General features: G+C 50.2%; 1 protein-coding gene across 1 annotated transcript in view; it reads left to right on the forward strand.

Annotated features, from left to right (window-relative positions):
- CAMTA1 (calmodulin binding transcription activator 1) overlaps positions 1 to 22,412 on the forward strand; it is a gene marked incomplete at its 3' end in the record, with an annotated part of 309,542 nt that overhangs the window by 233,972 nt on the left and 53,158 nt on the right. Inside the window, exon 7 of the mRNA XM_082493415.1 lies at positions 15,993 to 16,146. Within this exon, the coding sequence (XP_082349541.1) occupies positions 15,993 to 16,146 (154 nt within the window). The remainder of the gene's footprint in view (positions 1 to 15,992; positions 16,147 to 22,412) is intronic.

The raw sequence follows: 22,412 nt of genomic DNA on the forward strand, positions 1-22,412 counted from the left end.
GTGGCTGCTGTCTCGGTGCATCCCTTGACACGGAAAAGTCCTTGAACCCTTCCAAGGTTCGTGAGAAGGTTCAGGGGTCGTTACAAACGTGAATGAGCTGTGGGAGTGTGGATTTATTCTTCACTTCAACCATGAAGCCTTTCAGAATAAGCAGCATTTTAAAGATTGCGAGCTCCAAGAGTGATTAATTTGCCATTTTAGTCCTTTAGAAAGTGCAATTATATAGAAACGAACTTCCCGCATCGTAAAAAAGTTCAGATCAATTAAAACAATTTACTTTGTTGCTAATGATTTCAGACCATTGTAATTTATTGGTAAATAAGTGACTTCAAAAGCGCATTCATTCAGTGAGCGTGCGGAGGAAATGTTAACAGGTTCTTAGATAAATGAAGTCTCGAATTTGGGAACAGACTCTTGCTGCAAACCACTTTGGGTCAGCTCAACCCACTGCTTGAAGGATTCCCAGTTTTGGAGAACAGCTAAAGCTTCCGGTGGGTTTTCAGTGTCCCGACAAACACAGGCGTGGAGGGAGCGCTGGTGGGCAGGACTGGGAGCAGCCGCGGTGCCGCCGCCTGCCGGGCCCCTGCGGCGGAGGGGCTGCTCTCCCCCGGGCACCGCTGGGGGATGCGCCCCGTCCCGCCATCCTGCTGCGGTCGTCCATGCCACGGGGCTGCCCAGAGCCGGGGGGTTTCTCCTTCGGCGCTGTGGCCAGACCCGAGCCCCATCGCGTCCATACAGCAAAGGGCGTGTGGGCATCTCCCCTCCGGCCTCTGACAGCACTGGGCTTAACTCCCCGCTGACGTCTGCGGCTTCAAAGCGCGGACCCTCCACACTGTATTTATTTTGAAAACCTAATTTAGTTTGGTTTTCCCTGATTATTTCAGTTACAAATAAAAATGTGGGGGGTTTTCCGTATGTGGACAAGCAATATTAACAAGGTGAGGTGCGTCCGTTCAGCAGCCGTGAAAAAATTACTGGTGTTAGAGAACAGGCTGAGTCCACGCGCTGATGTTCAGCAGAGGCGAGAAGTTAAACAGCAATTATTGAGCAGCTGTTATGTCAGCTGCGAATATATTCTGCAGAATCTTTTGAATGGTCTTTCAAAACGGGCCTTTTTTTGGTAGAACTGAATAGCATTAAAAAACTAGGAGTCGGTACCGGTTTTGTCAGGGTCTCACTTATCCCGTGGACGAGTCTGCTGCAGCTTCAATTTGCCTGCGTGGTAAAATAGGCTGTCACATGCCAGGGACAGCCAGATCTGTCAACCTCCACACAGTTTTCCTTTATTAGTTCTATTGGTTTTATTGCCTTTCTTATGCTCTGAGGGATGATGGTTGTTTAGTGACAAGAACCTGGAAAATCATTCAAGTTGACAGTGCTTTTTAGATTTCATTTTTTCCTTGTGTCTCTATCTATAAAAAAGAACGACTTGATGGCACACTGAACTTAGCGGGGAGTTTGCGGTACCGCGGAGAACTTGCCTTCAACTTCTGGGATCGGCTTTTGTTGTCGTCCCCACACTACCGCACCACGGAGACGTACGGGCTCCTGCCCGGCGTCCTGGGAGCCCCGCTGGGTGCCTCACAGCTTTTGCTGTGGCGGGGCTGTGCTCTGTTTTTCAGCAAACAGGGACAATCTGGCTTTAATTTCCGTAGGCGTGGCGGTTGTTCTGGTCATTTCCAAATTGCGTGTGCAAGTCGGGAGGGAAGATTTTTGTGACGTTTTCCAGTTTCTTGCAAAACTGAGCTGGGTGAAATGCTTCTGACTTAACGCCAAAACATCAGGAAACCTGGAGAAGACAAAATTCAAACGAGCTGCGAGGGAGGATCTCCTCTGGCGGTGCACAGGTTTTCGTCATTAAACACTCTCTGCCTGAAGAGAGGGATGCCGCGTTCCTCAGAGTGCGCTCCTAACTCGGAGCCAAAAGGAGACTCTGCAGGGACTCCGTGCCTTCGCCCACGCTGGTGTTGCTGTGTGTCGTCTCATTACGTATTCCCTCGCAGGTTTCTTCAGTGCTCCCGGCTGCGGCGGGCAGACCCGCGTACGGCGGGCAGCGCCTGCCCTCAGGCTGGCAGAGCAGGACACGCTCTCCTGCCTTGGCGTCGCAGCGTCCTCCGCCGCCATGGGGTGGGCAGCGCGGCTTCTCCAGCCCCAGCGCGCAGCAGTAACGCAATCAGCTTTTTGCACATGTAACGAGAGCGGATTGCCTTTGCTCTTTTGCCGTCCTGTGTCTGGCACTGAAGGCGCGGTGGTGGCGGTGGTGGTGGTGGCGGTGTCACCACTTCAGAGGGGCGGTGGGCGCAGAGCTGAGCCACCTCAGAGGTGTCTTTCTGCTGACGCGCGGGCACTCACACGGGGAATCCCGGTGAGCTGAATTTCTGCTGTAGCTGACGTTCCTGACGGCTCTCGCGCTCTGCAGCCGCAGCCGGTGACAGAAACACTCCTGATGGCAGTAGAAGTGTTCCTGAGGGGCGGGCGAGGGCAGCCACGGCTCCTGTGTCTCTGCCAAGATGAACGTCTTTCCTGTTGAGCTGTTTGCCAGGAGGCACAACTGCAGTCACCCCAAATCGCGCTGTTGCTGAGTCAGCACCAAGTCTCCATTCCGGCAGTATTAGAGAGTAACGGTCTGTGGCTGCGTGAGAGGAGACACTCGTATCCAGCACCAAGCGGGAGGCGCCTGGGCAGGGTCTCTGACTCAAAAGGCACTCTTTGCTGGCGAGAGAAAAATGTTCCCAGGCAGAAAACCTGTGCAGGATATGTACAAATGCTGAAATGCTAAATATTGGCATTTTCTGGCAAAGCAGAGCATTGTATATTTGCTCAAGGTAGGTCATGCTATGACAATAGCTCAGTAGCTTTGCAAAAAGTGTTTTGGTGGATTCCGTCCCTTAAGGTAAGGGATATACTTGTACCCTTAAGCTGGAGCATAGCGGAGTTGAACTGGTACAAGGGAACTAGAATTTGTCCCAGGGAAAGGGAACAAAAGAGAAAAAGATACGCTCTACCGTGAGTGTCCAGTAACCGCCAGGAGGCACAGGGGAACGTCAGTGTTCCTCTCAAAAATAATCTTATCTGCAGTAATGTGTGACACACTTAACAACAGAAGCTCAGATCAATTCTCTTGCTTTTATCTTTTCTTGAGGCGCTGCTTGATGAAAAGTGACCTGTATGCGTGGTTGATAAGTAGCCAGAAACCCGCTGCAGCCGCTCTCACCTGACGATCTCCAGCAATTAGCGCTGGCGCGGGGCACAGCCCCGGTCAGAGCCCTCAAGGGGTCGGGGGCTTCGGCGGCCGTCCCCGGGGCCACGCATCCCGCGGCAGCAAACCTCCTCCGCCGGGGGAACAGCAACGGTCCTTACGGCGGCACCAAATCACGTTCCTTCTCTTTCTTCCTCCTCCGTGCCCCACACCTGCAGGGGTGGCCTTTCTAGCTATTAATGCTAATTAACAATACTAATAATAGTGTTATATTCTAGTAATTCTTCCTACCACTGGAAGGGTTGTAACTGTGCGTGAGAGACGCTGTCTGATGATGAAGGTCAAGACGTGAGATGTGCGAGCTGAAGAAGAAAAGCCAGTCTATCATTTTTAAAGGACAGTAAGACAAGGGTCTCCATTCCTCTTCTATGTTCCGTGCAGCCAGGAAAAAAATGAAAAAGCAGTAAATTTGGAAACTCTGGATCGTGGAGAATATTGCTGCTTCTGGGATTTCAAGGGCTCTTCCCATAAGCTGTTCATTCCTTGGAGTTACCCATTCTTAGATGCTACTTCAGCTGCATCGATGCCTAAGCTGAAAACAGCCCTTTGATCTGCGCTCACTTTCCCTTGCATTTACAAACTTAAAAGTGCTTGCTTTAAACTTTAATTATTCCCGTGTCTGGCACTGGATGTTCCGACTACTGCTGCTTTTTTGGGATCTCTCAGAAGATAACAGTATACATAGCTGGGTTAAGTAGCTGATGGGTAAAATGAAAAATTACTTGCCGTGTGTAATATTCTGCGTCTGTTATTGAAATTTAGCAGCTTCCGTCTCTTTTCATACTTTGTAAGGTGTACAATGTTGTTGGCATTGTGTGTTCTTTTCTCTTGCTAATGTAAGTGTACACCACAGGCAGCAGCACTCAATTTATAAAAAAAAATTAAAAAAAAAAAAAGGAAAAAAAAGGAGAAAAGAAAATGGGAATTTCTGTGTATAATAGCAAATGCATTGCTATTTATTCTTCAGAAGACATTGCCAAAGCATCGCTATTGTTGTTAGAGCATACTGCAAAATAAAAAGATCAGGAGGCTCCGAAGGGAGAAGGTGAGACAGCCATGGAGTTACCAAAGAAGCTGGTAACTCTTGTGCCACGTCTCCAAATGCTCACCTGATAAATTTGCTCTCACTGCTTTAAAAATGTAATTGGATGTAGCGTCGGCATCTGTCATCCACTCAGCCTGAGCCCGAGGGCTAAACAAAGCTCACCTTCTTCTGCTCAAATAACTCGGCTTTTGAGGTTATCGGTGCGCTGTCAGCTGGCCGGGCGCTACCGGCCGCCCCGTGCCGTGGGTCTGAGGCTGATGGATGAGGCTGAAGGGCAGTTGACTTTGCCATAGCCGGGTTGTAGCACCGCTTCTGCTCATGGCAAATAATCGTATCTCCGGTGAGCAGCCAAGTTGCTTGTTCTGCCTTGGGAGCTTGAGGCAGGACGGGCTCGCTCCCGTTTACTGATGCCTTCTCTTGGAGACACCTGGGAAAAGGAGACCTGATTTGGGGCAAAAAGGAGCCCGGAAGGAACATGCGCTCCTCTTTTGAATTCCACGCTGTCGGTGCCAACCCAAAGCTGTTTGTCCATCCTGGGAGCGGTGCTGTGTTTGCTCTCTTACGTGAAATAGAGAACAAAATCTGACTGTCAGATGGTACGAGAAGATCTCCCTGAAAGAAACCTGAATGCCTGCACAGCTGGAAAGGACTCGGAGTCCTCGGGAAGGTCTGATGAGGAGATATCTCTGCTCTCAGCGGCAGGTCGGAGAGCCCCTCGGGGCCATGCAGCCACGTGGGGTTCACGTTCCTTTTAGGATTTCAAGACATCCACTTGGGAGTCTACAGACGCCCACACCGCAGACCCGGAGAGCGGGGCTCAGTTGAACACAGCCTGCAGCGGGAGCTCTCAGATGCTAATCTCTGTTTGTTAATCTCCTCTGTCTGGGGAAATTCGAGGCTTCTGAGTGATAGTTAAGAAGAAAGAAGGGTGTCTAATAATCTTTTTCTTGCAGTTTGGAAGAAATTCAAGTCTGATACTTTTTTTTTGCCTTAGGATTCAGTGTTTCCAGTCTAAAGTGCTGCATCAGTTCCCAGCCGGCTGCTGTGAGTCCTCTTTAGGACACCAAGCCTAACGAGCAAAAGCCAGAAGCTGTAGTGAAAATGGAGGAGTGCTGCGTGTCCTTGACGTGGCAGTTTGGCGTGTCCCGCGTACCTGCCCGACTCTGCCGCTGGGATGGCCCCGCTGCTGCTGGCCGCACCGCGCATCTTTAGTTTGGACTCTCCTTATCTCTATGAGTCCTCACGTCCAAGGCAGAGCAAAGCTACAAAGTATGTACCACAGGAGAACTTTGGATTCCCTGGCACTGGGGTGACTCTTGTCTGGAAAGGTCATCCAGGCACAACACAACCTTCAAGGAATTACCTATATGCTGTGTAGCAGTGTCATAACAGTTACGCCATAGGAACAAAAGTGTTGCAAGACTATCAAAGCCAACATTATGAAAGCATTTTGAACATTATTGATGTTGGTCCTCCGGGAATTGTATTACCAGTCACTGCTATCAAAAGTAACAAATCTAGAAAACCTGTTAATGACAAAGACCTCAGAGCCAGACCAAAGAGTGAAAATAAAAAGGACTCATTGGCTTACCACGTACCATATAGGCTGTATGGAACATTAAATAACATAAATTTAAGTATATGCATTTATACTATATTATATTTATATTATATATATTGTATATAATTATATAAATTTACCTATAATAAACATAAATTTGTCTCGTGTTCCTCCAGGCGGGCAGCAAGGTCATGCTTGTAGCCTCTGCCGGCAGCAGCAGCCCCGTGTCTCTGCCCTGGCTGTGCCATGCAGGTGTGCGGGAAGGGGCTGGGGCTGGTGCGCACCGTGTCCTGGCCGGGGAAGGAGCGACCCGCGCTGCGAGGGCAGCACACCCCCCTCGGGCTTGTCAAAGCCATTCCCCTGATCCAGACGCCCTCCAGAAGTAACGGGCGGGCACGTGATGGCAGAGCACGGCTGTGTGGGGACCCCGTCCTGCCTGATGGTGCGCAGTCCTGCATCCTCCTGGCTGCGCGTGGCCGTGGGAAGCCGCGGCAGAGCCGGCTGCTCGGCACAGCTCCGGCCCTGGGATGCTGCGGGAGCTGCCGTCACCTTCCAGTGCTGCAGAAGCTCCTTTCCTGGTTGGCATGGGTGGGTTGTGCAGGGCTGGGCATCCACGGCACCCTGTGAAAGGCCGAGGTGCCGGTCTTCTCCATCTCACACACGTGCAAACCCCTGGACGCGTCCTTAGTCCTTCATCCTCCGCTCCTGCATGCTGATGCTCACGTGCTGCTGCTCTGGGGAACATGCACGTTTTTGAGGGGCAATCAGCTTCCAAATGTTTTTAACGCATTTGCATACATACAAAAATAGCTTAGAGCTTGATGAAGCTTTAGGAGCAGCACTGAGGGACAGCGCGTCTCTGGAGGGAGGGCTTATCGTGAGCTCTGGGTACGTTCTCCTGGGGCTTTCTTGTTTGGTGTTTGGGAATGTCCCAAATGTTTGCTTGGTCCGCCTACAACACCGCCAATATAAAAAATAAAAAGTGGTGTATCTTCAGGTACACATTGAACTGTTCTTAATTCACAGAAATGCATTAATATTTAAAAGTTAATAGTGTTATTGAGGCAAACTAGGCCATCAGCACATGAGAGGAAAAAATTTGCACCATCTGCATTCAAACCAGGATTTGAAGCAGTGCATTCTGTTGATATAAACTTTGAAAGCACTTGGTGAATGTCAGCAGAGCTTTGAAATTAAAATTTCTCATTTCAGACCAGCTATTGTTGCATCTCTGGCTTGGGTGAGCTGGGAAAGGATAGAAGCCACTTGGGGCATCTTTATAACGCTGGCATTTCTGGACGGTGGTGAAGATGGAAGTGTTTTGAGCTTAGCTCTGTCTGAGCCCGTTTGAAATGCAATGACAGAATTCCCACGTAAAGGTTGCGATAAAAACAGAAAGAGGGAGAAGAGATTCTGTGCTTCAGAATGAAGAAAATATGAAGTCCTCACAAAAGTCAGCTGAGGGATGTCTGGCTCAGACTTGTTGGGGGAAAATAGTCTGAATGCGGCAGCAAATCTCAACAGAGCAACAGTCTGCGACGAGGCTGGCACCGCTACATCATACTCAGTACCTCGATATTTACGTCTGTATGTGCTAATTTGACATGGCTTTGTTCATGCTTGCATGGGCAGCAGAACGTGGTTTGGACTATTAACGCAACTGCAGCGCAGAACTCTGCGTCTGCGGCTTTGGTGGCCGTGAGGTTCCTGCTGACACTTTGGGTGCTATCAAGCATTTGCTTTGTTTTACCCCAGAAAGAGCTGTGTTTTGCTATTAAATCAAGTAATCCTGGTATATAACTTTGGCTGTATGGGTTAGCAAATCCTTTGAGACGTTCTGAAAATGAAAAGCACAATTCAAGTGTAGGACACTGCAATATAAGATGGCTTTCATTGTCTCCTCTGCACCACTTTACATGCAGAAGAAATTACACTCTTCTGGAAATGGTTGCAATATGCAGGTTTAATATAAGAAAACACAGAGGCGTTGTTGAAGTGTCAGTCTTCAAAGGTGGAGAGTTGGAGTAGCAGTATATGCACAGTATAGCAAGAAATTTGTATGTCTGTAAGAAGCCTCATTTGTCAGGAAAGGTACCTCGTAGGAATTCAAACCCAAAGAAACCTTTGCTTTGCCCTCAGAGTTATTGTTTGAAGAACCTCAAGGCTTTGCAGAATGAGTTGTAAAACCTTGGACAACTGGAGAGAGCCAGTGACAGAAAGGAGGAGCAGATGCTCCAATGATTTCCATGGCAAATTTGTCTCCTTTAAAAGGCAATCGATACTAGCTGCAGCAGCTGGGTTAAACCCATCCATTGCCATTATTACGTGATTTTCATGAGCAGGGTGTGTGTTAAGAAATAATATCTCTGAGCAAGCCGAAGCAGGGTGAGTTGCTATCCATAAATTTTCTCTGCACACTTCTATCATGGTTATGTTTTTATACGTGAGCACTGGCATAGCTTTAGAAGGTTATTAAACCGACCCCACCAGCTGCCCAGGCACCTCCTGTGACCGACTGCTCAGCGGCTACTGAAGTCTCGGGCTGCTCTTTCAAGAATCCGGCTGTACTGTCATAAAGGATTGAGTGGAAAACAGTAAAAACGATGGTTTTGAAAGAGACAAGAGCAGCTTTTGCTCCTCCAGGTCCTCTGCCTTGCTCTGTGGTTTCAAGTCCGGAGCCCGCGGCCGTTCTCCGGGAAACCCCCTGGTGGGTTGGACCCAGCCGTGCGGCGGTGGCAGTGCCGCGACAGAGGGGTGCACTGCTGTTTGCGCCCCACGAGCAGCGTGTGCCAACCTCGCCAGCGCCGGGTGTCGAGGACGCGAGTCTCCTCACCCTTCCTGGGAGAACGTTCCTGTGGTCTCCAGCGGGTTCGTCGCTCCAGAGCAATGAGCAGGACAGGAGATGTCCCTGCTGCACGTCTGTCCGCGGGCACCGGGACACAGGATTTCTGCGTCAGCACCTCCGGCTCTGCTGGGTGTTCCTAGACAGACAAAGGCAGTCCCAGCTCACGGCAGACTTACCTCGTCCCTGTCGGCTGCCCGTGTGAGTTAAAGCTTCCAGCTGGGAGTGGTGACACAGACGAAAAGAAATTTCCATCGTTCAGAAGAGTAGTACCTGTGTGAGAAAGAGAAGTGCCTTTTGTTTCATTTTGCTGCACGTTCCTGGTTGCGCGGGATCGTCCTTCTCTTATGCCTTTTAGGAGTACAAGAGGCATTGCTGTGAAAGATAATAAGCAACTCGGAAATCAATTTCTTCTTGGAACTTCGGAGGCAAGAAATTACAGCGCTGTATGTTTCTTTATCTTTCAAAGTACATCTTAAATAAACGTGATCCCCAGGAGTATTCAGAGGCAGCTCTTTGTATATAAAATACCTTCAAATATATCACATTCGATGATGTATTAGTAAGTTTTTGGTATTTGTTCTATATTAAGACTCTCTTACTTTGCTGCTTGCAGTATTTGAATACTGCCTGATGATGACCGGGCCGGTCCCTGTGCTGTTCGTCACCCCATGGGATTGCTGCTGTAGGCTCACCGCACACAAAAGCTTCCTCGGAGATCTTCTGACTTTCCCCTGGACAGGACTCTGCTTGCTTCTGGCGTTGTCTTGGGGCAATTCAAATCAAACCACCTGTATTGCTAAATCCTGAATGCCACCCTGGACCTTTCTTTTAAGGGAGAGAAAAAGACTTCAGGACTGTTTCTGCTCCCTTACTGCCTTCTCCCGCGGCTGTCCGGCAGGATCCTCTGCGTTCGGCGCTGCTGGAGCTCGGCCACAGGCGATGCTTCTGCAGGGCTGGAGGAGAAGGCACTTGGGACGGGGCTCTCGCTCCTGTTTGTGTTCGGGTGTCACCACCAGCGTCAAATCAGCATTTCGGCCGAGGATGCTCTTTGCAGGCTGGCTGTTAGGGACCCGAGGGCAACGCTCCGGAGCAGCAAGGGGGATTTGCCTGGGCCGTTGGTGGTGTAGGGATGGGACAGGCACAGTTTGTTACTGGGAGAAACATACGGGTTATCAGGGTATGCCAGGAGCAGACAGAGGAAGAATAGAGATAAAGAGGTATTAAAAAATAAAATAACAAAAGGAAAGCCTGTATTTTTCTAATCCAAACCCTGCCCTGCGGTGGCTGTGTACCCCCTAGTCATTCTTTTGAGACATGAAATGTAGAACAGAGTGCAATTACTTCCCTGATTACACTCTATCTTCCCTTACCAGGGTATTGAAGAGGAGCTGGGGAGCACATTATAAAGCATACAGCCCTATTAAATCTTGATTCCCTTTACAAGAATTGCAGGAAACCTCACTCTTACAATTACATGAGGGTCAAAATAATTTTTTAGCTTCCCAAGCCCTTTCCGATTTGTCATTCCCTTGTTTGCGGTACACGGAGCAGTATCAGCTTGTCACCAGTCCCTTGTCTCAAAAATTAGTGGATTTAAACAAAAAACCTCAAAACGCTTTGGGCTGAAAAACTGGCAAAATGAGCCAGTTTTGGAGTTGTGGGCTGACCGACCTTTGCGGTATCCGTAGGGTGTAAATCCTACAATTCCAGACACGGCCAGGATGCAGCAATGGAGGGGATGGCCACCAAGATGAAGGAGGTGGCCACCACCCCAAGAGGGGACCTGATGCTCCTGTGCCCAGCAAAGACGATGGACATCTAGCAACCGCTCCTGAGCTGGTACACATCAGGATGCTGATTTAACCAGGTTTAAAACCAAATACACACCAATGCCCCTCTGCCTGGCCAACCCCAGGTGTCCTCTCCCCCTGAGGAAGCTTCTGCAGGGACATAAGTTCCCCCAGCTCTCTCCTGCAGCAGGAGGCACCGGATCTAAGGTTAATTCAGGGAGCTGTACAGGCAAAAATGCATTTCCCAGCAGAAGGGGTCCTTCTCTGCAGTGCGAGTTCTGCTGTTGGGTCCGGCTCTGGGGTCCCTCTCTCTTCCAGGTGCTCCGGTGCTTCAGCTCTCAAGTGCCAGGGCTGTGCTACGTCTCTCTTAATTGTCTCGTTCTTCCTAATTAAACATGCCCAGCTTGAGATAACTTAGGGCAATGGTTTGTGTGTTTAAAGTCAATGTTAGATTTTTCTGGTTTTCACTGTTAGTGTGAAAGATTAATATATTCTAATGCGTCAGCCACCAGGTTGCCTTCCATAGCATGACCTCAATTAGAAATTATTTCAAGGAAAAATTGCTGGGATTCAAACCAGTAGTCCTGTCCAAAGCTAGCATCTAGTTTCTGGAAGGGAAAAAGTCCCATTACTTCTGTGTCTGTGTTGTGTGTTTGTGCCTTGTACTTCAGCTGTCCCAGGCTCCGCTCTCAAACCATTAAAAATCCAGAGGAAACCGTCCCGATAGACACTGCTATAAGTAGCAGAAGAGTCTATCATCCGCACCTCCGTATGTCTTGGAATGGTTTAATTCTACGGTTTTGTTTTTAGATAATATATAGATGATACACAGAAACTCCCAGTACCTGTCTGGAGTTACCTGTGGGTGCTGGAGCATCACGTACCAGCAGCCTCCCAAAACCATGGAAATCTTTTTGTGTTATCTTTTTCGGGGGGATAATCTGTAAGGTATTAATCCAGTCACCGCACAGCGATGGATGTAAATTATGTTCCCAGAAAGCTGAGATTTCTTTTCAACCTTTTGGATGGTTTGAGGAATACAAAGTAAACCTCATGAATGAATAGCCGTTAGAAAAGAAAAAAAAAACTTTATAATTTTGGGGGTGAAAGGGGAGGGAGGGGGGCACAGGAGCTGCCCCTGCATCCCCCGGCCACGCTCCTCTGCTCCTTCTGCCCTTTTGGTTCGTGGTTTAGCTGTTCCGTCTGGTGAAAGGCTGGCTTCACCTTACATGTTTTTAATAATGCGGAGTACTTTGCAAGGTCGACACAGGGAAGTGACGCGGGTACCCGGCGAAGGGGATGGCGATGGGCCGCACGGCAGAGCGGAGCCGATGGCTGCTGCTCCTGGGGCCCAGTGCTGCATTTGGGGTCATTTCCTTGTGGGATGGCTGGGATTAAATTCACCAGTGCTCATCGTCTCCAAGGATGATTTGTTTCCTTTCATCCTTCCAGCAGAGAGTACAAATGCAAAACTTTCAGCTCGGAGGTATTTTTCCAAATAAAATACCTTCCGCTGTGGTCATTGGTGATTTGGAAGCCCCTGCCAGTGAGAATTACCCTTGAGCTGATTGCCATTGCCCAGCAGCTGAAGAGCAGCTGAAAGCTGGCCAGAAATAGGGCTTGATTTTTGCTTTTTTAAATTAAAAAAAAAAAAAAAGAACAAAAAAAAGCATGCTTTGGGATGGGGACATCAAAAAGGGAGAGGGTTTTTCGTGATTATTCTGCCCTGCCTGAGAAGGGAGACTTCCCCTTGCATGGGGGACTGACTCTGGCTAGTAACGAGCACACAGAAGGTAAGTGCTGAAATGAGAGAACGGTTTCTCCTCCGCAGCCCTGCGGCTTGGAGCGCTGGCGGTACCTGCTGTTCCCTCGTCCCGGCATCCATCAGCCCTTCGCGCGCTGCCCGCGCTCTGCGCTGCACCTCTGCCCTCCCCACATGGCAGCAGCGCGGAGCTGGAGCAGCCCGGCGCGTCTCAGCCTCGCGTGGCTGCCAATGTGAGGGATGCAAACACGGAGTGGGCTGGTGGAACAAACAATAGCTGATTTACTTGGTTAATTTAAATAGTGGGTAGCGCAGGGAGGCTGCATCGCTGCTCCAGCCGTCGTGCTGGGAGGGAGGTCTGCAGTGCCATTATGTGCTATTATTACTTTCTGGGTAATGTATACACTTTCACTATCACATAGTTTTTCTCCTTCATTTTTCATGAGAACTGGCACTAGATTAATGGTTGAGCCATGGAAGAAACGTAACGCCATGCCAGTCTGATTTATTGACCACTTAGTGCTGATGAAGCTGCAAACAAGAGTCAGACAGATGTTGCAGCTGCATTTTTCTTTATCAAAACTAACAGCTTTTTGTGTGTGTTTAACCACTTCTTGCGCCGTCTCCTGCCTACCCTACAGCACCAGGGCACTGCAACAAACCCCTCCACCGCCCCGTAAGGAGGCTCCGCAGAGGGGGGGGGCAGGAGCTGCCTCCGGTGCCAAGGAGCCCTGCACGGGTCAGGGACGGGGGGCAGCGCCTTTGACGGGGGCGTGTGGGGAGCGGAGCAGCCCCGGTGATGCTCTGTGCACTGCATCCATGGGTGGTGTTCCGACAGGCACGTTTCCAGAGCCGTCTGCAGGTCCAGGGCTACCGTAGGACCTCCCTGCCCCCCAGGGAAGGGCTTCTCCCGCGGCACCACCGCTGTCCTCGCACGTTTCCCACGTGGAAGTTCCATCTGCAGTTCTTCTTTCCATCTTTCACCACTCCTTCGTTCTACTGGGAGGTCTCCACAAGGGAGTAGTGATTCTCTGCTGATTTCAAGTTTTCCAAAACGTACATATTCTCTTAATTTGTGTCAGAACATTTCTCTTTACACGGTAGATTGGCATTCATGAGACTTGCCAGTCTGAGGTCAACTTTTAGATGTAGACGTAAGGAACAAACCTGTTGGTTTTGTGTTTATTTTATACGCTTTTATATATAAAAAGTATAAATTCTAGTGCAAACCCACTGCTGAGGTCCACTTGCTTCTGCTGCAGTGAAGCCGGGAAGCCCCGTTGTCCTGACTTGCGTGGCGACAAACTGACACTATCAGGCTGTGAAAAACGCAGTTTATCTGAAATGAAGGAAGACGCATCTGCAGAACTGCCAAATGGCCCAACACTGCGGCGGCAGCGTGTCCTTGCTCTCTTCTTTGAAACTTCTCCGAGAGCAAGAGGTGTCTTTACACGAAATCTCTGAAGCATATTACTTTTTATTACTTCATCATCTAAATCACTAATTACATTAAATTAGCTGATGGAGACTATTTGGGTGTGTAGGTAATCATCTTTATTATCTGAATCTTTTCTGAATTATGCATGAGGACCGTAATGTTTCAGACCTCCCGTTCATCCCCTCCCCAGTCCTGAGCAGTGCCCTCCGCTCCTGTTGGAAGCCTCTCAGCCGCCCCGGTAATTCCCGGGAGCCCCGGCTGTCACCTCTGTCGCCTTTAAAGGGTAAAACAGGAGGGCTGAAAGGAAAACGTGGCTGCATTTTGCGCGGCAACCTGAGGATTTGCACTGCGGTGTGGAAGGAGAGGATACAATGTTTTAACGTGTCCTTTGCTGGCCATCTCTCCTCCGGGGCAGATGGGGCCTGTGAAACGGGAGGTTTTGAGTGTGTAAAAATTGAACATAAAAGGCCCAATTGTTTGTCTCCAGGAGAATCTCAGGAATAGAAGAGGCAACAGTTTGCTTTGCTTTAGCGCTTTCCAAAACTGCTCTGAAATAAGATGTTAGCAGTTCCTTACTAGGTTTCCTTGCCTCTTCCCTGTGCAATACTCTTTTTAACAGAGGCTGCAAGAATTCGATACTGCAGTCTAGCAGAATCTTCACTGAAAATCCCCCACTTGGAGTTTCCTTCAATAGAGGGAAAAAATGCAAGCTCCTGCTTGCGTGTCTTCCTAACTTGAAAGAGAGCTCCTCCAGACGGAGGGATGCCCCTGGTGACTGGAGCCCTGCTGGGTACCAGCGTGCAAGGGGACGCAGACAGAGGGAGCGCGCGCTCCATGCAGCCGCTGTGCTCATCACGCTGCTGTGCGCGGTCACCACCTGAAGGGGTGGCCTTTCAGCTGCCAGCACCGTCTTGGCAAGCCTGGAGGAGGTGGGAGACGTGACCAGCTGCCCCCTCACCTGGGGGGCGTGCAGGACGCTCCCCACGCGCGGGGTGCACGGTCAGCCCTGCACCCGGCAGCACTGAGCGCTGCCCTGGGCTGGCTCCGGGAGCAGCTGCCCCGCACGCCGTGCATCACCTCAGCGCCGTGTTTCGCCCGTCAGAAGGGATCTTCCACCAGTCTGTCCTTGGTGCGGGTGTCCACGTACTGCTCCAGCTCTCTGCGGGTTTCATAAGCAAGTGCTCCCATTAGCACAACCTTTGCAAACGAATGATGGCTGCTGCTCCCTCTCCCACTCAGAACAGGGCTCTAACAGCATTAATGAAACATTAGAGTTTTAATTACACCATTATCCTATTTATTTTTATAAATAATTCCAAAGCAGTCATTAAAGTTTGTGAACTTAGGAGTAAATGACTTAAGGGAAAGAAATCAGCTTCTCAATCTTGTTATTATGTATTGTACAGTCTCCCTGGGATGCTGTTGGGAAACTAGCGGAGTTGTTTCTGTTGCTGTTGTTAAGATGATTCATTTACTCGCAGGGTGGCAACACGCTGCTCGGCTCCCTACTTGAAGCGCCGGTGTCAGTGGGACGGCGCTGCAGTGCGTCAGAGCAGTGCTGCATCCCCTCTCTCGGCCCCCGTGAGGAGGTGCCCGGGGAGAGAGAGGAGCGTTAAGCAGCCCTGCGGGAGCGAGCACCTTGCAGCTCTTCTGCAGCAGTTCTGCAAAGGACGTGGTCTCTTCCAGTCCCGACCTTCTGCAGTTCGCTGTTTTCATCGCAAAGCTGCAACGTCTTCAAAAGACAAGAAAATTCGGGCTTGTCTGACAAGAGCCTGTCCTTGGGGCGCTCCGTAATACTGTTTGTGAGCCTCCTGGGCTCCTCCCTCCCTCCTTCTGCCGCCGTACAGAAAGTGTGGCTGTTACTGATGTTCTCAGGTGAATTTCCGTATATTCGAAATAGCCCAACGTGGACCAGAACTGGTGAAAGCACTGGATCAAACAGACCGCAGGTCCCTTAAACCAAAGCAAATTGCCAGGCGTTTGTTGCGACTGGTGTTGGCGGGACTCTTGCAAGTGTTCGGTGTTGTACGGGTTGGAGCAAAGGCTCACCCTGAGCGCGGGAGAGGCGGAAGCAGAGGGCACTCGGGACAGGGGCAGCTGCATACAGACTGTCGTGCCTCGTCTTTTGGCATGTCTCTTAAAGAACAGCTCTGATCTCGGGGAAGACTGGCACATACTGGGATCTAATTATGATGCTTTCTGTCATAGTTTCAATTAGGAAGGCAAATACAGAGAGCCCTGAGCGGAGGGAAGAGGCCCAATGACATAACTTTTGCTCTGCTCTCCCAACAGAACCCAGACATCGTGTTGGTGCACTACCTGAACGTCCCCGCCATCGAGGACTGCGGGAAACCGTGCGGCCCCATCTTGTGCTCAATAAACACAGACAAGAAGGAATGGGCAAAGTGGACAAAAGAGGAGCTCATTGGACAGCTCAAACCGATGTGTGAGTATCTGGAGGCTTTTTTGCTCTTTTGCTTTACAAAGGGTTAATTTAGATAACGATGTCCAGCCTTCCCTGCAAAGGAGTCATTTGTCACTGTCAAACTCAACTTACATCTGCATGCACTTTCTTTCTTCCCGCTATTCAACATTTCTGGGATGCATAGTGTGAGAGCTGCCCAGACTGTCTCCGAAAAGGTCATATCCCCAAAAAACGTCCCCTCCATGCCCTGGGAAAAAATTGTACCTATGGTCTTGCCTTTTCAAGCGTCATTTGTTGGCACCTACTGGGTTGCAAAGAGCCTTTGCAGTATTGGCAGGTGGGGTTCCCCCAAGGGCACTCCGTGTTCGTGTGGTTCAATATCGGATCGGAATGGGTTGCTCTTGTTTACAGATGGACTCCGTGGAGCTGAGTGTGTCAGGGTGGGTATCCTTTACTACTGTTCTAAGCTTTGCAGTCTCAAGAGAAGGCTGCTGAGGTGCGCGGCATGGTCAGGAAGTTTGCTCTGCAAACAGGCAGCTCTACAGAGTTCCCTGCATCCACCCTGGAGTATATTTTCTTTTACATCCCAGTCATATTGTAAGTCTTCCTCTGGAGACTATGTCCCAATGTGCTCGCAAACATCTTTTTGCAGTGAAAGAAAGATCAGGCATAACGTGGGTCCCTAAGCAAGAGAAAATTAACTGCGGGAGCCACAATACTAAATCTAGGTGCTTGCATCTGAGTCAGCAAACACCAGGTCTGCTTTCCTCCCGCGCCCCTGCCCCGGGTCGGATGCTGGTGTCATGCCCGGCTCTCTGTAATTAGAGGTCACAGCCGTGGAGTACAATCTGGTGTGTCTCAACCATCAGTGGAAGATGATCAGTCTCACGCTGACCACAGCATTAGTAATCTAAGTTCGCACCACTCCTTTGCTGCATCCTGAGCTCTGCGGGCCCACGTGTTCCTTTGCCATGCAGAGTTGGAGGGCAGAAGAGAAGAGAGAAAATGACGCATTTGCCAAACAGAATATTGCCCCCGGGACCGATAACCTTAGACAGAAATCCAAGATGTTGAAGGTGTAGCTGAGACTGGACAAGTACCTTAACATTAAACAGGAGAGGAAGTGGCAGCCTGTTAAAAAGTCTGCAGTGCATCAAGAAAATTATGTGAAAACTACAACAAACTCGCTGTAAATTTAATAACACTTGGCTCTTTTATGTCTCAGGAGGGAAGAGTGAAATTCTGCACAATTATTCAGAGTATATATGCATGTACACGTCTCTGTTTATGGGTACATATCTGGGAAACGCATCCTTAGAAATGTAGCTAAAATAAAAGCTTTAGATTCTGATCAGACCCAGAAAACAGAGGACAGATAACCGTGTTCAGGGAACACAGAGGGGCACTGCTCGCCAAGAAGCTATCAGATTTGGTTCCAGTGTTGGGTGTGCCATGAAATTCTGGAGCCAAGCACGTTAGTTTCATCACATTTTTGCATTAATCACATTCTTTCACAGACATCACAGTTTGATTGCCTGATGTTTCCAAATTTCTATGCCCTAAAGCAGGTTTGTCAATGACTTAATCAAAGCATTGTGTCACTGGTGAAGTGACAGTCTCCCCCTTTTAGCTGCTCCATGTTGTGGTTCATCTATTTTTATTCCTCTGGACTTGGGAGCTGTGTGAGGTTTTTGTTGATTCTTTTGTTTTCTTGGTTGCCATTTTTCACAAGAACTTCACGCTTAAGACAAGTTAGTGATGATGCAGCCAGGGTGTGCATGGAGGTCCGAGGCCAAATGCTGTACCTGCAGGAAGAGTTTTGCATCCTGTTTCAGACCATTGATGTCATTCAGAATTAGGAGGAGAAGCTGATACTGGTTCTGCCTTTGGGGAAAGTGCCTCCTCCTGGTCAGAGGATAGTGACAGCGTCCAGTTCTCGACTCGCTAAGAACAAGTGCTGTTTGTTCAAGTCCTACTCAGCCTAGACCGGAGCCGGGTATTAAAGCTGTTGACCTCTGACAGGTGTTAAAGCTTTTATATCAGAATCTGGGACCGCAGAGAGTCAGTGGTGTGGCAGCCAAAGGCTGGGAGCGTGTTCTCTTGGCCGTGTGTGCCTGGAGAACTAAAAGTGATGTGGCAGATGGCTGGCAGGGAGAGAGGCATCGGTCTGAGAGTCCGAGCCAGACAAATACATCAAACCGTTTTTCCTGAAATGCAGAGAGACCCTGACTGGGATGAGCAGGGAGTTTGCTCACATTTCTTGCATCTATAATTCACTCAGTCCCTCTTCCTTCCCCGCTGCATCACCCCAAAGTCAGTCCAGGCTGCAGCAAGTGTTCGGCAGGCGTCCAGCACAGGTGCCAGGTACCAACTGCGTCCCCTCCATCAGCAGCGCCGTGCACAGAGGTCTGAGCTGCTGAGAGGTGCCTCCTCCTGTCTTTTAAGGAGACCTCTGCGAACCCAGAGCTTCTTGACTGGCTTCAGAGGTGTTTTTTCCTAATGCTGTGACTGTGTTTGTACTGGTGGTTATGGGTGAAAAAAATACCTTTTCAGGGTGGCCTATAGCTCTGAGAGCTTTATGGAAACACCATTAACTTGTTCTAACATAGCTGGTCTGTGAACTAATTAAGAGAGTGAAATTAACCCATCTGAACATCCAGGAAAGGTAAATACTCACTGCAGATGCTCTGAGGATTTGGGGGGTTTTCAACAGTTCCAACTGAGTTGAGACCATAAATAATTAATCAGCCTGACTTGAGTTTTCATGGCTTTGGATTTTTGGTTTAGTTCTGATAAATTTGTCACCTGCCTTCACGCTGGGGCATCTGCGACTTCCTGATTGTCCTGTCTGCAACATCACTGTTGGCTTGTCAGACCTCAGCTTGGCAGCGGTGGAGGCTGAAGCAGAGAAGCCTGGAAGGGCTGCATATGCTATTCACGACCCCCAGCAGGATGATTCCTCTCTCCTGCCAGGCTAGGAGATGGGGCATCGTGCCTTCGAGGTGTAAGCGTGGTCAGGGAGCACAGGGAGAGCTGTAAAGCCTCCGCTGAAACGTCCCGCTGCTGATGGCAGACCTGTGATGATCTGACTGTCGGCAGCGCCCTGCCTGGTTCTCTGCATCAGAAGGGTCGTCATGTGTGTTGCTTCTGTATGAATGCAGCCTTTCGGGACACTCATGCAAAATGAATAGCAGTAATACATGAAATTCTGCGGGAACGTTGTCTGAGACACCTGTAAGTCATTTCAGGATGCCTGGTATGAAGAATGGGCTTCAATTTGGCATTGCTTTCAATTTTTACCCCCTCTTGTGCCCCGTTATAGTCTTGCTTTGAGATTTCTCTGAACAGATTAGCAGATGTCCTTAGAGGCATCTGGTGGTAAACGCAAAATGCAGTGGCAGAATCCAGCACAGCAGAATTCTGTATATAAACTCCATATGATCAGCAAATTGTGGGCCAGCTCATGTTGGGGGTTTCTCCAAATCATCCCCTTTTGGCTTTCTCATCCCTCAGCTGGCAAAGTATGAGTTACAAGCTCACAGCTGGTGCCACGTTGCAATCCTTGTTTCAGGTCCACTATAATTAAGAGCTATCTTTCTTTTGGAAAAAAGCTTTTTTCGTTCCTCTGCTGCTTGGAAAATGATTGCTGCTGCTTGTGCCACTTGCAGGCAGCCGCAGCGGGGAAACAGGAGGTTTCACATGGCACCCATCAGACTTAATACCTTTGGGCATAGGCAGCTCTTGCCTCTCCCTGGAGTCCCCAGTTCTCTCTCTTCCATCTGTGTAAATGAAATGATCGGCAGCTCTTGGAGGTGACCTGAAACCGCATCCCTGTGTTGTCGCAACTGGAGAGGTTATTAAACGCTCGTAGCCCAGAACAAAGTTTAAATAGCAGTAATCGGCATTAAAAAGGTTTGAAGAATTGAGTTGTTGGGTATTTTTATCTTCACTTAAGTTTATATTCCATTTCAGTAATTGTGTTTAAGGTGTTTTTTTTTATATTTAATCTTAAAAGATTAAAGTACAAAAGTGCTACATGGGATGATTTTTACCATTACCCTACTGGTTCATCAGAGCTACAAAGTGACCCTCAATGGAAACAGAAGCTTGCCAGCTTAATTCCAACTGACCTCCACATAAAAAGTAATTTAGATTCTTTAGAAGAGTTTGGGTTTAGTAAGGCAGATGTCCGGTTTTGCTGGAATAGTACTTATGTGCTACTATAATGGGCTGTGGTTTTTTCTTAAAAAGGTAATATAATAGTAGTGCTAGACAGGTTCTTATGTCGGACTTTGAGTGGCTGCTCGGACTTTGAGCGCCTCCCGTTCGCATGGGCTGCACCGCCAGGATGAGCCGTCTGCTCTGTTTCTCATTTTCCCACCAAGATGCATCCCATAACCCGTTCGTTACTGCTGGTGCGCAGCTCTAAGCACGGGTCACACGCAGGGATTGCACCTTTCCTCACCCTCTGCGGTCTGTGGTGGCCTTTATGTCCCCAGAGGAGCTCGTTCCCACGCCCGTATGGGACACTCCTCAGGGAACGGGGTTTCCCTCGCGGGTGAGTTTTACCTGCAGAAACTGTAGAAACTAATTCACTGTAGAAAGTTCCGCTTTGCCAAAGGAAGGAAATTAGTAACCGTTTGTCACCTGGTGCTTCGGACAGCCTTTCAGCTGCGTTTGGCGATGCCACAGTGGCGTAATCCCACCAGCAGGAATGGGGCGTTGATGGTGTGAACCGCACTGTTGGCAGTAACGGAAAGTGACTCGGGGAGAGCGACACCAAACCCTTTCCCGTCCCCGAGCGGTGGGTATCAGACCAGACGCCGCAGTTACGGAGCCCTTCCGAGGACGGACCCGGTACCGCCGCTCCGCTCTCGGGGCGGTTCCCCCGCGGCGGTGGTGACGGCCGCGCTGCTGGGTCGGGGCCGCGGGGGGCGCCAGGCTCGCTCCCGGGCCGGGCGAGAAAACGTGAAGAGAAGGAAAAAAAAAAAAAAAAAGAAGAAAAACAAACAAAAAAAAACCCAACACCAAACCAAAAAGGCATTAAAGCCGGTGCCGGCCCGGCCCCGCCGCCCCCCGCCGCCGCCGTTCCTTATGCGCGGGCGCCACCTGGCGGCGCGGGCGCGGCACCATCCCCGGCGCCGGCGGAGGCCCCGACCCAACCCCGGCCCGGTCGGGGGCTGCCGCCGCCGCCCCCCGCTGCGGCCACACCGGCCCGGGACAGGCGCTGCGGGCGTCGCCGGCACCTGCGGCAGCGCGGAGGGGCGCCGGTGGGAGCAGCGGCGGCGCGACGGGCCTCCTCGGGGGCTGCGCTCCGCCAGCGGAGGGCGCCCGCGGGTGAGGGAGGGTCGGCTCGGGCACCGCGCTCCCGCCTGTGGAAGCCTCGAACTTGCGGCGGGTGTGGGTAAAAAACGGCTTCGGCTGTAAATGAGCGCCGCGGGAGCCGCGCTCCGACAGCCTCAGGAGAGCCGCGTCCTCTCCGGGGACGGGAACCCCGCACCGCCGCGGGGGAGCGTCCCTGCGCCCGGCAAACCTTCGAGGAGAGCTCTCGTTTGAGGAAAAGACTTCTCGTCAAAGAAAGGCTGAGTGCGACACGGCTGCGCGAGTCCTTACAGAGGTATTAAAGTTCAGGAAGTGTCGTGCAGACGCGGCGATGTGCGTGGGGATCTTCCCCGCCCGCGTCCCCAGCGGTGGGGCTCGAGACATCATCCCTTCGTAACCGATAACGAGTGGAAGTGGAGGGCTGGAAAATCAAAGCTCAATTGTGTGGGGGCATCCGGATACGAAAAGATAAATCTAATGAAAATCTCCTCCAGCTGAACTGAGAAATCGGAGCAAGGCCTTTACTTCCGTCAACACCAACGCGGTGAAAATGGAAGGGACAGTGCTGCCATTTCCAATTGACCATTGCCATGGAAACGGCCTCCCGATGTCAACAGTTGGTGGAGCGGGATGTAGGCAGCAAAGCAGGCATTCGTTCCCATCAGCAGGGCGGTGGGACAAAGGACCCGCTCACGCTACGGTCAGTGCTTGAGGGTTTCTAAAGCGCTTTGTGTCGATCGGGAGCAGCCCAGGGCAGGACTGTGTTGCGAGGGTTTGCAGCGCGCCATCCGAGATACATCAAGAGGGAGATGCAAACAGAAACCTGACCTTGATTATTCCAAATATTCCAGCTCTGTCAGTCTATCCAACTTACCTGTTTCACATGTGAGATGTCATTGTTGTCATTCAAAAAACAAGACAGGCCCTCCTGTCAAAATGGGGCAAAGGAGCAGCCAGTGGGGTGT

The sequence above is a fragment of the Vanellus vanellus genome, assembly GCF_965231255.1.
Source record: "Vanellus vanellus genome assembly, chromosome: 20".
Taxonomy (NCBI): Eukaryota; Metazoa; Chordata; class Aves; order Charadriiformes; family Charadriidae; genus Vanellus; species Vanellus vanellus.